General features: G+C 31.3%; 6 protein-coding genes and 1 long non-coding RNA gene across 9 annotated transcripts in view; 4 read left to right on the top strand and 3 right to left on the bottom strand.

Annotated features, from left to right (window-relative positions):
* The window catches only part of LOC108738403 (tyrosine-protein phosphatase non-receptor type 14), an 8,706-nt gene extending 8,309 nt beyond the window's left edge, over positions 1–397 (top strand). Inside the window, exons 11-12 of the mRNA XM_025978547.1 lie at positions 7–318; positions 354–397. Coding sequence (XP_025834332.1) covers positions 7–318; positions 354–397 — 356 coding nt within the window. The remainder of the gene's footprint in view (positions 1–6; positions 319–353) is intronic.
* A 23-nt stretch (positions 398–420) lies between these two features.
* LOC112905683 (cyclin-K-like) lies at positions 421–1,585 on the bottom strand. Its single transcript, XM_025978546.1, has 3 exons — positions 1,229–1,585; positions 913–1,172; positions 421–858 (listed from the first exon to the last, which is right to left on the bottom strand). The coding sequence occupies exons 1-3, from the start codon at positions 1,323–1,325 to the stop codon at positions 421–423; spliced, it is 795 nt and encodes a 264-aa protein (XP_025834331.1). The 5' UTR covers positions 1,326–1,585.
* A 2,409-nt stretch (positions 1,586–3,994) lies between these two features.
* LOC108738410 (cyclin-K) lies at positions 3,995–6,048 on the bottom strand. Its single transcript, XM_018471813.2, has 4 exons — positions 5,744–6,048; positions 5,428–5,687; positions 5,029–5,373; positions 3,995–4,846 (listed from the first exon to the last, which is right to left on the bottom strand). The coding sequence occupies exons 1-4, from the start codon at positions 5,838–5,840 to the stop codon at positions 4,370–4,372; spliced, it is 1,179 nt and encodes a 392-aa protein (XP_018327315.1). The 5' UTR covers positions 5,841–6,048; the 3' UTR covers positions 3,995–4,369.
* Positions 6,049–6,169: 121 nt separating this feature from the next.
* On the top strand, positions 6,170–13,288 carry LOC108738385. 2 transcript variants are annotated; one of them, XM_018471787.2, is made up of 5 exons: positions 6,170–6,410; positions 6,889–7,077; positions 7,880–8,011; positions 8,897–10,472; positions 10,838–13,288. In XM_018471787.2, the coding sequence occupies exons 2-5, from the start codon at positions 6,898–6,900 to the stop codon at positions 11,413–11,415; spliced, it is 2,466 nt and encodes an 821-aa protein (XP_018327289.1). In that variant the 5' UTR covers positions 6,170–6,410; positions 6,889–6,897; the 3' UTR covers positions 11,416–13,288. The 2 variants fall into 2 exon arrangements, with proteins under 2 accessions (XP_018327289.1, XP_018327290.1); XM_018471788.2 differs by lacking the exon at positions 7,880–8,011.
* Positions 13,289–15,082: 1,794 nt separating this feature from the next.
* Positions 15,083–21,010, top strand: part of LOC108738390 — a 14,045-nt gene continuing 8,117 nt past the window's right edge. The window contains exon 1 of the long non-coding RNA XR_001937972.1: positions 15,083–15,189. This is a non-coding gene — a long non-coding RNA (uncharacterized LOC108738390). The remainder of the gene's footprint in view (positions 15,190–21,010) is intronic.
* On the top strand, positions 16,102–17,301 carry LOC108738387 (MIP18 family protein galla-2). The gene is made up of 2 exons (XM_018471789.2): positions 16,102–16,223; positions 16,279–17,301. Exons 1-2 carry the CDS (start codon positions 16,109–16,111, stop codon positions 16,644–16,646), a joined length of 483 nt encoding a protein of 160 aa, XP_018327291.1. The 5' UTR covers positions 16,102–16,108; the 3' UTR covers positions 16,647–17,301.
* LOC108738388 (mitochondrial inner membrane protein OXA1L-like) lies at positions 17,385–20,370 on the bottom strand. Of its 2 annotated transcripts, XM_025978550.1 has the most exons (9): positions 20,301–20,370; positions 20,020–20,235; positions 19,833–19,967; positions 19,670–19,759; positions 19,319–19,616; positions 18,565–18,794; positions 18,164–18,328; positions 17,728–18,001; positions 17,385–17,607 (listed from the first exon to the last, which is right to left on the bottom strand). In XM_025978550.1, the coding sequence occupies exons 2-9, from the start codon at positions 20,074–20,076 to the stop codon at positions 17,447–17,449; spliced, it is 1,410 nt and encodes a 469-aa protein (XP_025834335.1). In that variant the 5' UTR covers positions 20,077–20,235; positions 20,301–20,370; the 3' UTR covers positions 17,385–17,446. The 2 variants fall into 2 exon arrangements, with proteins under 2 accessions (XP_025834335.1, XP_025834334.1); XM_025978549.1 differs by lacking the exon at positions 20,301–20,370 and having other exon boundaries at positions 20,020–20,294.

The following is a 21,010-nucleotide window of genomic DNA, read 5'->3' as shown; positions in this document are numbered from 1 at the left end:
TGTCAGAAACGAAAGTCACTGAAGAAAAACCAAGCGACATTTGGATCTTCGACCAGAAACTCGACTCGAGTCCGGATGGCATTATGACAGAAATCATGTGGAAGTATGATGGCGAAGGTTGCGCTCGATGCAACAAGAACCAATGGGATAACGGTGACTGGGTCTTACCCGAGCCGGACAAGTCAATTTGGCAAGTAGACAAAGACTCTCTACGCAATATATGGAATGGGGGCGAAATTTGCACCGACTGTTGCTCCTCCAATGGCCGGGGCAAATTTCCATTACAAAGCCAACTGCGAGAGGATATCAGCCAGGATGGTGAGCAGCTTCTGTCTGATCTGAGCACTTTACAGAAAACTTATATGGAACACCTGCCGGTAGCCGAGGTAAGCTATGACATAAACGAGTTATTAACCGCGGTTAATGATCGGAAACGCCGTCATTCATACATTCAAGGAAAGTGCGATGTATCAAGATACCAGTGTGCAGATCTGACGATAAAAAATAACTCACCTGATGGCATATGTCTTCTAATAAATCCATAGTTACATCTTCGACAAACATATCCCACCACCTTAGATGTTTTGAGGTTCTGCCAACCCAGTCGATAACTTCAAATTGACTTAATTTTCCAGCTAAATACATTAATGCTACTGCTATAATTTCAGGTTCCCATTGCAGTGCAAGAGTTGTGCAGAGACTATCATTGACAAAGGTCCATGCCATCTGCACCATTTTTTGTAATTTAACTTTATCTCCTTTCAAACATTTTGCATAACGAAGCAAATAACTGTAAGGATGCTCAACTTGCAAATCAAATTTGATTGTTTGTAATAATATTCGCTCTAAAGTCATTACCTGAAATATGGCTTACATGCCTTAATCTAATAGTTTGATGCAATATAAACTTACTTCTTCTTTTGGATCATCCCCAAATGTAGCAAATTTAGTATCACTTAATAAACTCCTTGCTGTCTTAATAATATCTTTACATTTTTTAGGAGTTTCCTCTACTTTTCCAGCGAGAAATAAACAACAGCATGCTGTTACATAGCGTGGAAACTGTCTAAAAGAATGAAACATGTAAAATCTGTGAAAGTAGACTACTCCCGTTGCTGTTGTATTGTATCCCAAGTCCATTTTTGATCCAGTATCAATTATAAATCTTGCACCTTAAAAATAACACATACGTAGTTTATTTGATTCAAAATGAATTTACATTTGCCACCTTCTTTCCTATATCTCATTTCGGTCTCGTAATCGATTCCATCCAATGCTGAAGGTGTATTCTTTAACTCCTTTTTATCATAATACCAACAAGGCATTTTTATTAAATTATTAAATATTTGTAAGTAAATTAATTATTTTTTAGCGATTTTGTGATAATTTAAAATTCGTTCCGTTTCATAAAAGCAATAATCACAAACCATAAAATGTAGAATTCAATCTAACCTACAATCATCCCATAATCCCAATCCATAGACAAGAATCAAAGACTCGTGACAAGAATGCCAATAATAGGTCATAGTTAAGTAATAGTTCCTTATGCATTGGCATATTGGATCAGTTCTATGATTTAGAACAGTCTAAGATTGTGTACCTCTTATCTGTGTCTGGAATAACTAATCTATTTACAATCATCTAAATATATCTTTTAAAATATAGTAATGCTTTAATTAAAACGTATTTTGAAATGTAAATAAATGTATAATCGTGTATACTGTATAACTTATTTGTTAATAATGCATTATTATTTGGGCATGTTCCTGTTAACTAATACGAAAACGAACAAGAAATTTTAAATCATAAAAAGCTTTCTTTTCACTGTAATTTTTCTTTAAATAAAGAAAAGTTACGTACTATACCTTAAAATAATAGAACTAATTTTTAAATAGCCAAAGATACTTTTTTTTTACTAAATATGTAAATATTTTATAAACGATTCTAAATGAGATTCTAAAATCGCTAGTTTGTTAAAAATACTGAGATCTAAACGATCTTAATATTAAACTTAATTTTTTTAAAGTGAACGAGATAAACCATAGATGAATGAAGTAAGCATCTTTGGTTTTTAGCGGGATTGCTTCTGATTGGTAGTGGCCTTTGTGCCTAACCGCCATGTTTTATTAATTGTAGGGTGTGTTGACGAAATTTAAGGGTAAAAATTGTAAACCCCGCATAAATAGGTATGTAATTTACTACGTAAGTTATTAAGTTTCTTAGTATATAAATAAATATAAAATTTTCTGCATGTAAGGCTTTATTTATTGTTCAATGTTAGTTGCTGAAACGCATTGATTTTTGTGGTGTTTGTATCAAATAAAGGGGGTATGTGGGATTTATCTTTTATGTTCTGCAATCATATCAGCAGTTCTTATATAATTTTAGTGATTTGTTTCTCATTATATAAAAATGCCTTTGTTTTATGTTGATAATAATAGATTTGATGTCATGTATTTTGCATACTTGTATAGATATATTACTTTACATATATGCACTACTTATGTACGTACGTCATGCAAAGTATGTTCTAAAAAGCCCTTCTGGTACATGTTATGAAATCATGGATAAATAGTAAGCAGAGAAATGTTTAACTGTTTAATAACTTAGTGTAGAACTTATATCAGTTTTGATATGATTGTCTCTTAGTTTGCGAATATTGATTTTTATTAAAAGGTGTTTTTTTGTAAATGATGCTAACCTTCATTAAGTGTCTTCTTGTTGATAGGAAAAGTCTTTTCTAATTTAGTACATTTTTGTTAAGTTGTTAACCAAGTGGTCTATTTTTTAATGATTTTAAATGTCCTCATTGTATTTTAATCATGGCACCTTGTAATGTACATGATATAAACATTGCTTATGTAACCTGTAATTTATTTGNGAATTCCTAATAAGTTCCACACAAAATTTTTTAGAAATCTAAAACGCTTTTCGATACCCAATGCAAAGAATACAAACTCACGAAGCGTACTAAGTTTCTAAAGATTTTCTTTTGTAAAATTTATGATTTTAGTGCTTTATTTAGTTCAATTTCAGAAAATTACCTTTGATTTTCTTGTAAAAAGGTGCTGATTAAAATATTGATCTACATTAAACTATAAAAGTAATGAATCCTAGCAATTGAAAGTAAAAAGTGGCAACCATATTAGTCGTATTATTTTTTTGCCATTAAAATATTTTATTTATTATTTACTATTTCATTAGGTAGTTATTATTTTTTAATTTTATCTATAGCTTAATAGACACCATTCAGTATAATTTAAGTCTTTTTCATTTTTTAAGCCCTACTTATTGAATATTTTGTAAAGCATTGACTTCAAAGGCTGTGTATTATTCAATTAAAACTATGTAGTTTCAAAAGAAATTTTGATGTGATTGTAACAGTGCCTTGTGTAACTTATGTAAGAATGTGGGTAACATAAAATATACAGGAAATTGTCTGCTCTAGAAACAGGCACTGTCCTTTTAAACGTAATACTACAGTATACAATCTTTCAACGACGCAAATGTGATTGATTTTTTGCTTGTTGCTAAATATTCAGTATTTAGTTTTACATTACTTTGAGAAACTACTGTTTGTATCCTCCACTTGTAAAATAAAAGAATGTTTTTAATTATTAAGAACAATTCACATTTTAAATTACTACAAACAGCGTAGTGGACGCCATCTATAGAATAATGTTACACTTTGTACGATTGAAAAATGTTCGTTTTATAAGGATATCCACTTATCAAAGAAAATAGACTGAGGATGAAGATCATTTTTAACCTGTTTGAAGCTCGAAAAAGAAAATATTATTCTGACTGATTACTGAAGTGTCACGAATCTCGAATAAGATACTACATATCTTCACTTACCATAAAAAGTAGTTTTGCTTTAAATTTTTTTTTTTAGGCTCAGAATAAGTCGAAAATGATCCTTATTGACCTAGCTTTTCTTTCAATAATATAAAAGATTTTTTTTATGTGGAAGGCAAAAATTAAATTTATGGGTAAAAAAATCTGCTGAATGTTTATTAAAGTATTTGTAACAATTCGATTTTTTTTTCAATTATACATCAATGATTATAGCTTGAAATAAAAATATTATACAGCAATTTTTGGACAAAAGGAAAATATCAAACATCTTGTGCAAAATCTGTTGGAAAGCCTCTCACAGTATCAAGCTCTTACATATGTATTTTATAGTCTTCTTTTATAAAATTATTAAAATTATTTACCTTAAAACTAATATAATCACAAATTTAAATAATCCATTTTGTTACCAGCCTAATTCCGCACTGAAAATTGTGCTTCTTATTATTGATCATGACATTAATTTTAGTTGTTTTTATTATGGTCTAAATAAAACAACTTCGTAAATCGTCAGCTAGGGAGGCGGTGGATAGTATGGACGATGGGGTTGGGAAGGCAAAGGAGCAGGTGTTGATTGATAAAATGGAGGAGCAGTTGCAACAGGTGTATAATGAGGGGGAGGAGCAATATAAGAGGCAAAAGGCACACCGGGTGGAGCAGTTATATGAGACGGCGGTGGACCTGGAGGGGGACCTGCTAAATGAGGTGGTCCTGGTACTGTTACAGGAACATGATTTGCAAAAGCAGGTGGAAATGAGGCAGCATGGGTAGGAGCACCTGAATATGTAGGAGGGTAAACATAAGAAGGAATTTCAGTTACAGCAGTTGCTTTAGTATTTGTAATAATGGGTTCTGGGGGTGTAACAATTTTATCTTTTTCTTGACCATTGGCTGATTTGCCCGATACAGGAACCAAACTCGCTGACTTCGACATTAGAGGAGGGCTATCTGGAGGTGGATCTGGAGTTGGCTGTGAGTACAAATCTAAAACCTGCATTAAAAAAATACTTTTTCAATTTTTTTCCACTTTAAAAATTTAGTTATAATTTTAATTTAATAGATTAGATACATAGTATTACAGCCTAAGTACACACTGTACTCTGCTATACATTCAAGGAAAGTGCGATGTATCAAGATACCAGTGTGCAGATCTGACGATAAAAAATAACTCACCTGATGGCATATGTCTTCTAATAAATCCATAGTTACATCTTCGACAAACATATCCCACCACCTTAGATGTTTTGAGGTTCTGCCAACCCAGTCGATAACTTCAAATTGACTTAATTTTCCAGCTAAATACATTAATGCTACTGCTATAATTTCAGGTTCCCATTGCAGTGCAAGAGTTGTGCAGAGACTATCATTGACAAAGGTCCATGCCATCTGCACCATTTTTTGTAATTTAACTTTATCTCCTTTCAAACATTTTGCATAACGAAGCAAATAACTGTAAGGATGCTCAACTTGCAAATCAAATTTGATTGTTTGTAATAATATTCGCTCTAAAGTCATTACCTGAAATATGGCTTACATGCCTTAATCTAATAGTTTGATGCAATATAAACTTACTTCTTCTTTTGGATCATCCCCAAATGTAGCAAATTTAGTATCACTTAATAAACTCCTTGCTGTCTTAATAATATCTTTACATTTTTTAGGAGTTTCCTCTACTTTTCCAGCGAGAAATAAACAACAGCATGCTGTTACATAGCGTGGAAACTGTCTAAAAGAATGAAACATGTAAAATCTGTGAAAGTAGACTACTCCCGTTGCTGTTGTATTGTATCCCAAGTCCATTTTTGATCCAGTATCAATTATAAATCTTGCACCTTAAAAATAACACATACGTAGTTTATTTGATTCAAAATGAATTTACATTTGCCACCTTCTTTCCTATATCTCATTTCGGTCTCGTAATCGATTCCATCCAATGCTGAAGGTGTATTCTTTAACTCCTTTTTATCATAATACCAACAAGGCATTTTTATTAAATTATTAAATATTTGTAAGTAAATTAATTATTTTTTAGCGATTTTGTGATAATTTAAAATTCGTTCCGTTTCATAAAAGCAATAATCACAAACCATAAAATGTAGAATTCAATCTAACCTACAATCATCCCATAATCCCAATCCATAGACAAGAATCAAAGACTCGTGACAAGAATGCCAATAATAGGTCATAGTTAAGTAATAGTTCCTTATGCATTGGCATATTGGATCAGTTCTATGATTTAGAACAGTCTAAGATTGTGTACCTCTTATCTGTGTCTGGAATAACTAATCTATTTACAATCATCTAAATNTCTTAAAGCACAGTGGATAGCTGTAAGCATTTTTGGAAGACAAACCAAATGTCATTCTTCTCCCTTATGTTTATATTTATTTTATTTTAATTCCTAATGCCATTGTAACTGGCAAACGGTGTTACAATGCATTGGTATCAACCTGATACTTTTTGCATCCTCACTGTGCTTACTGAAGGATCAAAAACGAACCCAAAAAAATCATCACGCCCTTACCAATTACGGCACGTTCGTCTGCAATTTTAAGGTAACAATGAAATTTCTATTATATAATTTATAAAAATAATATAATTTAAGGCTTTTTTCAAAATCCCACTGCATATTGTGCTACTGTAAATTGAGTAGTTGGTCGATATAGGTATTTTAGGGATTCTATGTGTAGATGTATTTCGCAAACTTTTTACGCAAATTGATTCAGGGATGCAGTTACCCACATGCAATAGATGTGCTCAGCACAAAAGTAAATGTAAAAATTTAAAATTTGTTTTTGAAGGTTTTTTTCTATTTTTGATTTACCTATTTAAAATCGAACTATAAAGAATGGCAAATAGCATTAATAAAAATTAATCGTAAATGTAACTTTCATTAAGAGACTAACTAATTGAGGATGACACCTTAAGTGTCAAAACATATTTTAGGTTTCTAAACATTTTTAAGTGAGGTTTCAGCTTTTTAGTGTTTTATTTATGCCGAATATATTCATTAATTTGTTTTTATTTTTTCAGTTAGATAATATGAAGTACCCACAGTTAATTTCCCTGCCCTCAGAGATTTCTGATTGGCTTGAAGAACAACTCGAAGCACGTGGCATTGATGCTGTGGTCTACACCCGCTACATATTGAGCTTACTTCATCGTGACACGGCAGACATAATTTGTTCTTATCAAGATAACCAATTTAAAGCATATGATAAGGTAAAATTTTTCGTGTTTAACGACTGCTGATAATATTCAATTATTTTGTACTTTTTGCGTGGATTTATAAAAAAATTAAAGATACTTATTATATTATATCGACTTCTCAGAATTCTTAATTGTTATCGTAAAATCTTATCATCCTAAAGATGTAAAGAAAACTACTTCACAAACTTGTTAGAGTAGTAAGTATATCAGTGCGAACTTTTGAATATTTGTTTATTTTTTTTTTAATTTCCAAAAAACCGCTACAATTTGTGGAATTCTAAAATTCCTTGATAGTTTAAATCAGCAGTGTGTATCCTTATTAGTGTCAAAGGACCATACATTTATTATCGCTTAAAAGAACAAACTTCTTTTCATATTTTTAAAAATTTTGTTTTATATTCCAGTTAAATTTTATATTATGGAACTTAGCTTTACTTCTAATACAGGCCGTTTATAAATAGAAAAACACTTTTTGGGTTATCATTGAAATTTATTTATTCTACTTTTTGGTTAATCTTTACATTAAAGAAGAGGTAACAATGTATTAATTTGTTTATGAAAAATTAATCTAATAGTGACTGAAAGATATTTAGGTATTTTAAGAAAAAATTGCATATAATCTGTCTAGGTTCACTTTTCTTAATATTTATCACTTTTATTATTGTTTAGTAAATTGCTTAATAACACTGAGTTATTATAGTGTACTGCTTAAATAAGTTATGAAAATAAATCGCGTTAATACCGAAATTTCCTGCTTTTGCAGTGAAAACTGTACGCAAGTGAAATAATTCAGTCATCTTTTGATTATATTCAGGATTTGAAGCGTTCCCGTGGAGGTCGCAAACGTTTTCGTCGCTCTTCTGAGTGGTTAGGGCATTCACAGGCCGATGCGGACGAACTGAAACGTTCGGCTGCTGTTGAGTGCCTACTGTCTGCCTCTGACCAGGTATTGTAATAAACGCATTTGCAATATCCTTCATTTTATGAATACAAGCACTTACTTTCTCTTCGCATATTTATTTGCCAACCTATTCATTTTTAAATTGTTTAAGTAAATCAGTAACATAACATAAATAGTTAATCATTTACCAATTCCAAATATGACCGAACAGTAGTTTGTTGCTATTTAATGCAAATCTGTTAATTATTTGTGGAACACTAATATATATATATTTTCGATACTTTTTGTAACATTTAAGTAACCATTAAAACATTAAATAAAAAAGAAATTATTGCTTCAACAACATATTACTGATATTCAAATGAAATCAAACTATTGGTATTTGTGTGCTAACAGCACTTAACGCAAGTCAAATAAACCAACTGACAATCCAAAATCCACAAGTGCATGTTCATAATTACTTTATATTATTTTGTATTGTACATATTTTAAGTTTTATTCTTGGTAGTTATTAGGTAACTATAACTTCCCCTAAATACAGGTAACTTCGTATACCTGTGTAAGGGTTTACCAATTGTGATTACGTTTGTGACTAATTATGTAAATTTGGTAATACTAAAATTAAAAAAGGAAATAGAATAGCGAACAATAAACGTTAAACTGCCTGTAAAGTTATAATTTGTCATTTTGAGTTGTAAGCGAAGGGTAACTTAATTTACTGAATGCATGCTTCGACTTCATTGTCTTCTGAATGTTTTATTTGGACTTTTTTTTGGGTTTTTAGTGATTTATTTAGTTTATTTTCACAGAACTCCTTTTAATTTTCTTGTATGGTGTCGTTAAGTATTAACAATTTGCCTTGCTTTTTTTATAATAAAAAAAATAATAATTAAACTTATTTATGCAGTACCAATGTATATTTTATTACAGGATTGTGGAATTGAGTCTTTGGTGGATGAATTGTGTGAAAAATTGAAACAATACAAAAATGGGTCCACTAATGTGGTTGAACCACCATCAACGAACGTCATTTCAAATAAGGCCGTTCACGATGTATCACCACTTGATTTAGCACGTCAGTATTATGCCGCTTTTCCTCCTTTATCTCATACGTCGCTTAGGTCGCCTGGCACGGTCTTGACTTTCATGCCGCAATGTTATACTTCTCCAAAAAAGAAGGGAACGCGTCGGCGCAATCGTTCTTCAAGTTGCGGTGAAAAATTGCTATACAAGAAAGAGTGCGAAAATATTAAGACCCGTACAAGTAGCAAACATAAATACGGAAACCGTAGCAAGAATACGGATTTTTGTTCTGATACTTGGAACGTCTTATTTACTAAAAAATTCCTGAAAAGCGACTCAGATAAAGGGGATAACGTGAAAAAGGAAAAGTCGAATCTATCTAGCAAAAATTTTAATAATCAAAACGACTACGGCTCCCTTGGAATCTGGGATAACTGTAGAGAAAACGAAATGTACGAAGACCTACCTGTAGATATTATAGAATTACTTGATTCCCCAAGTCCTCACGACTACACCGTCGAAATGATGAATTTAGCTAATATAAAGGAAGTCGGAAATAAGTCTTTCATACACAGCGGTACAAACATAACAAGCTCTATTTGGTCGGTAGATGCCGGTGAAGATAAGCTGCGAGACGATTTTAGAGAAAACAATTCAGAAACAGTCTTAGGGTTCAAATTCAGTTCATTAACTATGGACTGCAACGCTTCGAGAAATATATGGTCAAACGTGTCTGAAGAAAACAAAATGTTGGACACTGACAGAAATAACACGTATTCGGAACTGTTCTTCGGTAATAATCGGGAATCTTCAGAAGTCAAAAATCATCCGTGGCACATATCAACTACTGCAATGAAGAAATGGTCCGAGGGGGAGTACAACACTGATCGTCACACGAACATCCTAATCAAGAGTTTAATTAAGATAAATCATAACCGCGAGTGTAGTTCATTTATAGAGGTCTGTCCTAAAGGCCCTATAAATCGCATAATGCCATCGGATACTTCTGCTGTGAATTTATTTTCTTCCACAAAATATGCAAGTCATTTTCGGAAATTTTATGACGATAAGCGCGATGACGAGAATCTCCTAACTTCCGATAATAGTCATTTCAAACCTATTAATTTCAAAAAGGAAATGACAGAAGCTCATGTTAATCGTCAATATGCTGATGGGACAAGTTTTATTATTTCGAGTAACTTAGACAAGCCAAATTACAAGCGCAGCAACAGTGGTTATTTGTATTTAGAGTCGGAAGGAGGAAGCCACCAAAAGGTAAAAGAATTGGGCAACGATAACGATACCGAGGGCAAGATGAAGCAAGAATTTGTGTTGAAGTTTTTCATCAAGCAAAACGACAAGGCTTGTCAAACGGATACGATTGAGCTTGAAAGTATGTCCACAATGGACGTCGAAATGGATAACTCTCAAGTAGTTCCGTGTAAAAAAAGGAATATTAGTGAATCTGACTTTTATTTCCCAGGTAATAAAAATATGATTTGTGTTATTTTCCTAATATCTGTATTTATATAGAAATAGAAATGATGGTAGGGTCCTTATTTTGGACATTTTTAAACTAAATATCTCACGGGCTCTAATAAAACTGTTTTGGAATTGCTGCGATAAAAAATTTCCTAATTTTAAGCATTTGATTTTACTAAAGTGCTCACAATTTTGAAGATTTAAATTGTAAAATACATATATTTTTTCTATTGGAAGTTAACTTATTTGCAACCTATATTTCATGTTTTTTTAATTTGTCAGAATTAGAATTGAGGACTTAAAATTTCAGAAACTTGTTTACTAGCGCATATTTATAAACTGATTGTTGCTTTTTGAATTTTTTAGGTGATCAAGATTTACTGTCAGAAACGAAAGTCACTGAAGAAAAACCAAGCGACATTTGGATCTTCGACCAGAAACTCGACTCGAGTCCGGATGGCATTATGACAGAAATCATGTGGAAGTATGATGGCGAAGGTTGCGCTCGATGCAACAAGAACCAATGGGATAACGGTGACTGGGTCTTACCCGAGCCGGACAAGTCAATTTGGCAAGTAGACAAAGACTCTCTACGCAATATATGGAATGGGGGCGAAATTTGCACCGACTGTTGCTCCTCCAATGGCCGGGGCAAATTTCCATTACAAAGCCAACTGCGAGAGGATATCAGCCAGGATGGTGAGCAGCTTCTGTCTGATCTGAGCACTTTACAGAAAACTTATATGGAACACCTGCCGGTAGCCGAGGTAAGCTATGACATAAACGAGTTATTAACCGCGGTTAATGATCGGAAACGCCGTCATTCGCCCGTCCCGGCACAAACGTCTCATCACCGTGGCTCCTGGAGTTTAGCGTCCAGCGTTAAACAGGACCACCTGATGCACATGAACTCGGTGCCCGTCTTGCACTCGGTTACACTTTAAATGTTTTGTGCACACACGCCTACACATGTACGTAATCGCTTCTGTTTTTTCGGTTATTTTCCTTCTGAACCGAGCAAACGATAAGCGTCTGCCATATTTGTTTCAGCGCAGGCGCAATGCGACACGTTGCTTATTTGACTGCGTGCGAAAGGATTGTTTGATTTGTTAATCCTAACTCAAAGTAAATGTAAAGGTGAAATGTAAATACGTAAAGGTTTAAACAAAGTATTCATTCTTAACAAACAGTGGAATATGCGGATAATTTGACCATCTGTGAATAACACTCTCGTTTAGGTAGCAGTACATAATTCATTTAGTATCATATACAACATGAATATTTTCTTCGTAGGTCAAGTCAAATTTGTAGCGTTCGCTTTCTACGAATTTTAAATTTTTCTAAAAAATGTGTGTGCACTTTCAAATGTGTTATTTGTTAGGCGGATGTTTTATTATTATTATGTTGAAAAGTAGGCAAATAGCAAATTAATTTTTTTTTTGACGGAAAAACGTTGTTCGAAGGGGAAGCAATTTTTTCTGACCTAGCCTTTCCCTTTACTTGCCGTTCTTTTTTTTTTTTCGTCTCATTGTTGATCAGTTTGTTTTTTTTTATACACTTCAGTTATTAGAGAAAATATAATAAATGCGAATCGGTTGCTTAAAAAAAAAGTAGCGACGTGAATAGCTTATATATCGTGAATACAATATTTATTCATTCGTGTTTAAAACATGGAGAAAAAAAAAACAAAAAAAGCAATATTCGTGAATACTATACATAGTAAGTTGTTTCATTCTGTTGAGAAAAAATGGATCTTTATAGTTAACATATTTCCATTGAAAATTGTTGTTTTTTATTTATTCTATAGAACCTTTAAATGAAAAGAATCGGCGTCCCTAATGCGTTAAGTTAGACGCCTTATGTAGTACATTTTTAAAATTAACGTGTTATTTTCACTTTCAAATACATTAAATGTAATATTTTAAAACGTTTTTGAATTGTGAAATTTGCGAATTATAATACGCACACTATTCGTATTAATTACTTTATTAAATTGTCGTTTTCGTTTTGATTACAATAATGTTATATATGGGTGAGAATAAAAAAACTTCATCATCTTAAATTAAATTATCTAATCATCATCTAATCATAATGATTAAAATGAAATTAATTGATTAATATTAATATAACGGCTGTAAGGATTCATTTTAGTACGGTTCGAAATATGCACGTGTATTCCAGTTACAACGTTTTGCTTCTACATGCAGTGTATGTTTATATCCATTAATATTCGTCATTAACGCAATTCATCTTTGCTTTGTTTGTGAGTGTTATCATGATCATTTAAAGAAGGAAAATAAAAAAAAATATAAAACACTAGTAAAAATTTCTTAAATATGCTTCATATTTGCCTAAAACTATTGTTATTGTAAACATATATTGTAAGTAAGGAATTCGTAAATTCGTAATAACTAGAATACACTATATTTTTTTCGTGGCAGATATTGTCAGAAAACTGTAGTTTGATAAAATTAAAATCTGTCATGGAAATCAAAACATTATGCAGTCCAATTGAAATCGTTATCGATATTTAGTTCTATATTATGTAATTTCCAATTATTATAGAATGGTTGTTGAATTTTTTATCGTTAATTGTTTCGTATAATTTTTTTTAAAGATATTTACTTATAAAAATCAACAATTATTAAAATTAATGTAATTTAAAATCCGTTATTTTGTTATATGTACTAAGTAAATTGAATTGTAAATAATTCTATCAGGCCCATTACGTTTATATGTTGCTATAATGCAGTAATTTTTTTATCAAAATTTTGAAGTTGCACGTTAAAATATACATATTTTAAGTTTGTAGGAACATGTAATCCTGTTTATTATACGTGTAATGTGTAATAACACATATTCGTTCTTATATTCCGTTAATTAAAGTGTGGAATTATTAACTCTGTAGGTAATCTCTCTAAAAATTGTATTAAATTTTTGTTAGCCTTTTCGGGGCTACAAACAGTCGGTTTTCACTATTTNGTAATTCATATTTTACGAAGTGCTCTGCAAACTACAAGAGTAATTATTGGTTTTTTTTTTTTTTTTGAAAAAATGTAAAGTGTACGCGTGCTAGTTTAAAATTGTAATGTGCGAGTGTAGTGATTTTAAATGAATGTATACAGTGCGGCTGTTGATGGGCGGATGTCTTTCAGGTGCGAATGATAATAGATGCGTGAAAATAGTGGAATTACTAAATTAAAACAAAAAAAAAAACAAAAAACTTTTATGGTAAATTCTACCAGAAAAATTTAACTAACTGACTATGCCTGAGTGAATGTAGGTGAAATTAAAATTTGTAGCATTACAAACAAGTGGTGCTTCACGATAACTATTTTAGGAATATCTAAGGTTCACAAAGTCTTTGAAACTAACAGAATATCATTGTAAAAGGTCATGAATAAACTCCTTACATTCTTGTCGCGTTTCTAATATCTGTTACGGTGTTTCATATAGATGCAGAATTTTTTTCTAATTCGACATTATACAAATTATTTTCAAGAGTTTGTTCTTGACACTGAAATGCTTGTCAACTTGGTAGACCCGTTTTGTTTACAACCCACGTAACATAAATGTAATTAAAAAATTATTGTTTCGCAATGTTCATTTAGTGTGTTCATACAAAAATGTGCTATAAATATTAATTAGGAAGAAAGAGTTTTTATCGAAATTATTTCAATATCTCTAGAACCGAGGCTCTTGTAGCTCAGGTTATATAAATTGTGTTCGAATGTGAAAAAAACTTAAGGTCCTTTATATGCTAAAATATTCATCTCTCTCTTCCTAATTATCCGTAAATGAATAGTAAATGTGCTGATCTATCTTTGTAATAAGTTACATCGTACTTGAAAAAGAATTAAACAATTTATTTCAGTGCCTAGCGCATCTTATACTTGTTGAACTTTTCGCCTTAAAACATATATACTTTTATATTATCACCCGTAGCCTTTATCTTCATCTAGATTATTTTTTAAGGCACAAACGTATGTAGCGACTGTTAATTGTTCCAATCATAAAAACATTTTTTTGATTTATAACATACACAAATGTACACCTTGATGACCGACGAGTAGAAATTCATTGCAGTTTTTTAATGTACTTTCACGTATTAATGTTTGTACGCAGGATTTTTGGAACAATTTAAGCACTTCATGGAAATATAACAGATTTGTTTAAATGGAACTTGTGTCAATACCGATCAATAATAAACAGTACATTCACAGCAGCTTTTTCTTAATGTGGTTGATTGTTGTGTTTTATTGTGAGAGATAATAATTTAAAACTGAAATGAAAACGGTATGTGCTGTTCATGCCGGCAAAAAGTATGATCGGAGGGAGAGCAGTGAGCTCTAATAATATTACAGCTGTTTCACTCGTTTTCCGCATAGGTCATGCTCATTACGGTAAACAGTTCTATATTTTTGTAACACAGTCGATTATTTTTAAATTGTTAGTATTTTAATCATTTATATCCGATTATTCATGAATTTGACTAGAAATAACTGGCTAAATATGTATTGCTCTTGAATGGTGTGTTCAATGCATGTGAAATTCGGTCAGTATCGAATATCTATGATTAACGTATGACAGTGCAATCGCGTATTATTGGAATTAGAGGGAGTAAGGTGAGTTGTGCTGAACTATAATTAGTACATTAAAATAGTGTTCCGAAAGGAAAATGAATAGTGTCGATCACTGGAACACGTATTAATGAAACGGTAAGTAAGCAGCTCCAATTTAAAGATTTATAGTAGTATTGTAATGGCTGTTTAAAAATGTCCCGGAAATTACTAATGATAAAACAGAAACGTTACGATCATCGTATTGCTTCGATATCATGGCGGACTATTGCTATTGGCTACTACATGGAAACAACAAGACGTCAGCGCTTCTTTAAATTTTACCTTAATTTTACAAAACTGGACATAGGAATACGGTTATAATCCATTTCAATGTACTAGCAGCGTCCCTTTGACACTATTTCTTAAACGCTTTCGGTTCACGATCAGTTGAAAGAGATAATACAGTTGTAGTAGGAAAGTCCTATGACGTCCCGTCGGTTATGAGCCGTGAGACAAAAAAGAGGGACACTTCTTTGTCCGTGCTTTCCCTTTTTGAAAATAAGCTTAGATTTTATTGAGTATTTTTACTTTTTCCTTTGAAACACAAACTAGCTTGTGCTTGTACTTATGCAAGAGTATTAGGTCAGTTGATGGTTTAGGTTTATGTTATACTTTTTAATAACTAAAGTTTCAATACAAATGGGATCTTCGTTCAAAGTTTTTTTAATAAGATTTAATAATGAAGGATGATTTGGCTCGTCAAAACATATTAGGTTTTATTTTCTGTTAGAGAAATTGATATCACAGGAAACATTTTATAAATTAAATATTCACATCCTTCAACATAAAAGGCCATTATTATTCATTATCCATCCTTTAACTCGTTTAAAGTATAATACCTCACTTATAAAAGGAACGCAGCTATTATATACGCTATATACTATCAAATGCATCGATGGTTTAAATGACAAGAAAGATAATTTGTCTATGGGTAATAATAATGGCGATTATGGCATAAAATGTAACCATACAACTGATCCATAAAACGTAAAACGCTACAAATTTTAAAATAATAATGGAATTAGAAAATAGTAATCCTAACATTTATAATAAGGTTTCCGAACGTAATATAACTGCGGATGAGGAAGATGATAGCGTTGTGGATGAAATAGATTCAAGGGAAATATTTGGTAACTGTAGCATTTTTCATACATAAAACTGAAATAAAACTGATGAAAATTCTAGATCTGATTCGGGGAATTAATGATCCTGAACACCCTCTGACATTAGAGGAACTTCATGTAGTAGAAGATAGTTTAATTTTCGTTGACAATAGAAACAACATTGTTAAAGTACTTTTTACACCAACTATACCTCATTGCAGTATGGCAACATTAATTGGTTTATCCATTAGAGTAAAACTTTTAAGGTCACTACCTCCACGATTTAAAGTTTCAGTTGAGATAAACCCTGGTACTCATGTTTCTGAAAACTCAGTAAACAAACAACTAGCTGACAAAGAGCGAGTTGCTGCTGCATTAGAAAATACACACTTGATAAAAGTAATAAATCAATGTATTACACCCCTTACAATGAATCGCAAGAGAGCTTAAATTTAATGTATTTGTTGTATTTTTTTAAATGGATTAAATCACTATTAGTAATAAAATAATTTCTGCTTAAATGTTTTGAAAATAGCACTTAGACATAAGGTAATCAAAATTAATTAAGTGATTTTTAACTTATTGCTAGTAGGTAATAAAGCAAGCCATGGCTAGATACACATGGGTGATCTACTCCCGTAGCTATCAATGTAGTGCTTTAGTGCAAGCAATATCTCAAGTTTTATCATTATGGACACATCTCCACTCCTACCTATCCTGAGTCAATCTTCATTTCCCACTAATCTAATTCTTCTGCCCCCGCAAAATACTCTGCATTTAATATGTCTCTAACTAGACCTTCATGTCTGATTGTGAGGTGTCCTACTTCTCTCCTTTTCTTTCCTGCCTACATTAGCGTCCTTGCCTCTCATACTGTTTTTAATACTTCTTCATTTTTAATCATTTCTATCTACTATACTTTCATCATCTTTCTGAACATACCACGTTTCAAACCTCCAACAGTTCCCACTTTTTCTTTTCTGCAGCTACCACCATCCGTGTTTCGTACTCTTACAGAGTTGTGCTCCAAACATACTCTTTTAACGTTATAATGTATAATGTACATGTAATTAGAATACATAAAATAAATAAGATTGTACCTGAATTCTTAGTTTGTGGGAAAAAATTAGTGTACTAAATCATGAATGTTAAAAATTAATTTATTCAAACAAAAAAGAAAACAAGAACTTAAAATAAAAAATTATATACTAAGTATAGTATACACACATATATATACACACAAGAAAAAACTATCGCTTTTTAGCATTAATAACCGGTTGTTGAACAGTTTGTTTTGTGGGATCATATTTGTATGTTTTCACTACTGGACCTCTTCCTGCCCTCCTAAATTGAACTTCATCAAATCGTTGTCTATCCTCAATCTCTTTACTTACTTTGAGATTCGTCCAAGCTAAAATTAAATTTAAAATGTGCAGATTCAAAAAGAAAGAAAAAATGTAAAAAGCTAGTAAGAAACAGATAAATGTTTATATTTAGATATGTTATGATAGAAAATCTTATAGCTACTTACTATCTTTTATTCCTCCCACAAATCCTTTGCTCTTGATCGGCAAATTTTCTGGCTTGTGATTTACTAAGGGCTCGATTTTGAAATAATCTCGAATGGTAGGTATTCGTAAAATACCGACTTGTATTAATGAAATAAAGTTACTTGATGCCCAATAGCATAGAATGGCAGCAGGAAAGTTAACAGTGAATGGTAAAATTAATACCGGTACAGCCCTCAAAATATACTTCATAGTTTGGAGGTTTTGTGAAGATAATTTTCCTGCATCTGTACCTACCTAAAACAAACAATTTAGTTTAAATTTTAAAATGGGGTTTCTCATTAAATTCCTGATATAAGTTCTTGTAAAATGCTGTAGTAGCTAATTAAAAAACTATAAAAATTAATAAACATATGCCGGGATAATGTACATTTTTATAATGGTACATAAATAAATTACTTCTATTGTAACCCATAAAGTGAAACTAGTTATAAGGGGTAAGCCGTAGTATTGATCAGGTAAAGTCAAATCGGTAAACCATAACATTCCACCTTCTCTCAAACTATCCACAGGTACATTCGCCATTTGCCGTAGTCCCATAAAAAATGAAATGAAAAGTGGCATCTACAAAACAGAAACAAAACAGTTACCAATAGAATTAATAAATATAATCAAAATAGGTAGGTGCGCATATGATTGCTCTTTAGGTGTTTTGTTGAATCTAGTATACATATATGTTGTATTTCCTTGTGATATATTAAAAGATATCACAATTTCATTGAATGTGTTACATTCTTTTATGTAACTTATATAAGGTTTAAATCTTGATTTAGAAAATTCAGGCATACAATTCCACATACTTGGGCTAGAGGAACAAGCATATTTTTAAAAGGATTGAGTCCTTTTTCTTTCATAAATGCCATAAGTTCTTGAGAATATCGAGCAACATCTAAGTGATTTCCAATTTGTCGAGCCTCTGTCATCTTCAATTGAAGTATTTGCATTTGTGGCATGTAATTATTCATTTTGGCTGCATTTCTCTGTGAAATAATGACCAAAGGGAACATAAGCACACGTACAATGATGGTTCCTAAAATACAAGCACCTTTAAAATAAATAGATATAAAATTTTATGAAAAAAGAAAAGAAGTAATAATCAAAATAAAATACATAAAAAGTAAAACTATTAATAATTTTCAAAACAATGAAGTTTCATTTTATAACATTATATACAATATTAAATTATCAAACTAAAATCGTAATTTAACCGATTCAAATAGTTATTACAATTAATGTTTTAGAACTACTTGGAATCCTGTAGAATAATTATTGGGTTGTTTTTTAAGTACGATTTCCCTTCACTTGGAATAAAAAGCATACACCCATATTGGATAAGTCCAATGAATTAATATAAATTAACTAAACAAACCGCGTTTAGTAACTGTATAATATTTATGCAGTTTTAAAATAAAAATAAATCATTGAATTAGATTTTTATTTTATAATTATTACGTATACCACTACATATTAAAATCTTTTAAAATACTAAATCACATTTTTTTTTATATACTTGTAATGAAAAAATACACTACCGTCAAAAATGTCTTTTCATACCTACAGCAATTGTTCCCCACCAAGGTAATCCACATGTAACATGTATATATTCTAATGTAGACTGAACAATTCCAATAGGAGACCACCCTCCTAAGCCCAAAGATGCAAAAGTAGGTTCACCTAAAGCATTTATTTGATTTAATACTTCTACAGATGCATCAGGCACTGGTGGAGGTTCAGGAATTTTTTCGGAAATTTTTTCTACTATTGCTGCTTTATCAGATATTTCTGATGCTATTACAGGAACAGCACTATAACACCATATTGAATTTTTGTTTTTTTGAAGATACTGCTGACCCTAAAATATGATAATTTGCATTTTTGTAGATATGGAAAAATATTACATTTCACCTTTAAATTAATAAACCCTTTTATTCTTCTTCTGTCTTCTTCATTCTCATGTTTATGTGATACTTTTCCAACTAAAGGTCTAGCTAAAACCTTAGTTTTATCAACTATTATGTATATATCTATTAGAGAAGAAATACATTACACTTATGATTAATACTCTTACCCCTTTTTTAATCCACCATTCGTATTTATGTAAAAAATTGTTTTCGAAACTACTTAATTTTGCTGTTAATCTATCAGTGTATTTTTCATAATTTGATGGTTCTCTGAAGAAGTCTTGTGTTTGTTTAACTTTTGCCTAAAACATTACTGCCTTCGAACAAAATAAAATTTTAAGAATAATGTTTTACCTTCAGAACTTTACATTTCCTTGAAAAGTTTTGATAAATGGTAGCAATATTCCTCATACTTTAAAATTGTCTAGTAGTATAACAGTAGGTATAGACAGTTAAACTGGCGAGATCAAATGTACATGTGATTAATTTGACAGTAGTGCTTCAAATCCTTAATGAATAATAAATTGTTAAATCTTCATTAATAGCATTTTCATATTTTTCTTTAAGATCCTTAAAATTGCAAATTCAAAACTCATAAACAACGGTTACTAAATCAAAACACGAGAATCACTTACAGGTTATGTACGTTTATATGGTTATCATTTTATCTATGGTTATCATCTAGTTGTTTTCCCATTTTCCTTGGCAATTTCTGGTATAGCCAACCAAGGAAGAAGCTATGTATTGGGTGTAGTATAAGCTAATGCGCAATTTATCAAAATATTCAATGTATAAAAATGTAAAGTGTTTTAATTAAGTTTGCTCTAAAGCAGTGTTTCCCAATCTTTTTTTCCTCGCGAACCAAAAGAAACGTCCGAAAAAATTTGACGAACACCCTATGTAGTCGTTAATGACAGGTAAAAAAAAGCAATAAAATTTGATAGAATATATATTTTTCATATTGCAGAATAATTTATTATATTAATCGTGAAACATTTAAATAAAACATTAATAAGACTAAAATGATGGCTATAAAAGTTGAAAACAAGATAAATTTAACAAACTGGTTCTTATGTTTTACATTTGGAAAAACTCTTAATGGGATATTTGTGGCTGTTTGATAGAACAAAGCAATTCAAAGTTAGGCTCAATATCTGACATCTTCAGTCTTAGATCAGGTTCTGCATTTAACGTTTCAGTACTATCATCTCGATTATCATGTCTCGTTTCTAAACGACTCGCTATAATAATAATTAAATTAATAATCATTAAATCATTTACACGAGAACTTGACAGTCACAGTATCACTATCACTCAAGCTTTAAAAGTGCTAAGCCTATGTATT

The sequence above is a fragment of the Agrilus planipennis genome, unplaced genomic scaffold, assembly GCF_000699045.2.
Source record: "Agrilus planipennis isolate EAB-ADULT unplaced genomic scaffold, Apla_2.0 scaffold178, whole genome shotgun sequence".
In the NCBI taxonomy this organism is placed as follows: domain Eukaryota; kingdom Metazoa; phylum Arthropoda; class Insecta; order Coleoptera; family Buprestidae; genus Agrilus; species Agrilus planipennis.
Note: the sequence above shows the minus strand (reverse complement) of the source record. Positions and strands in the feature narration are given on the sequence as shown.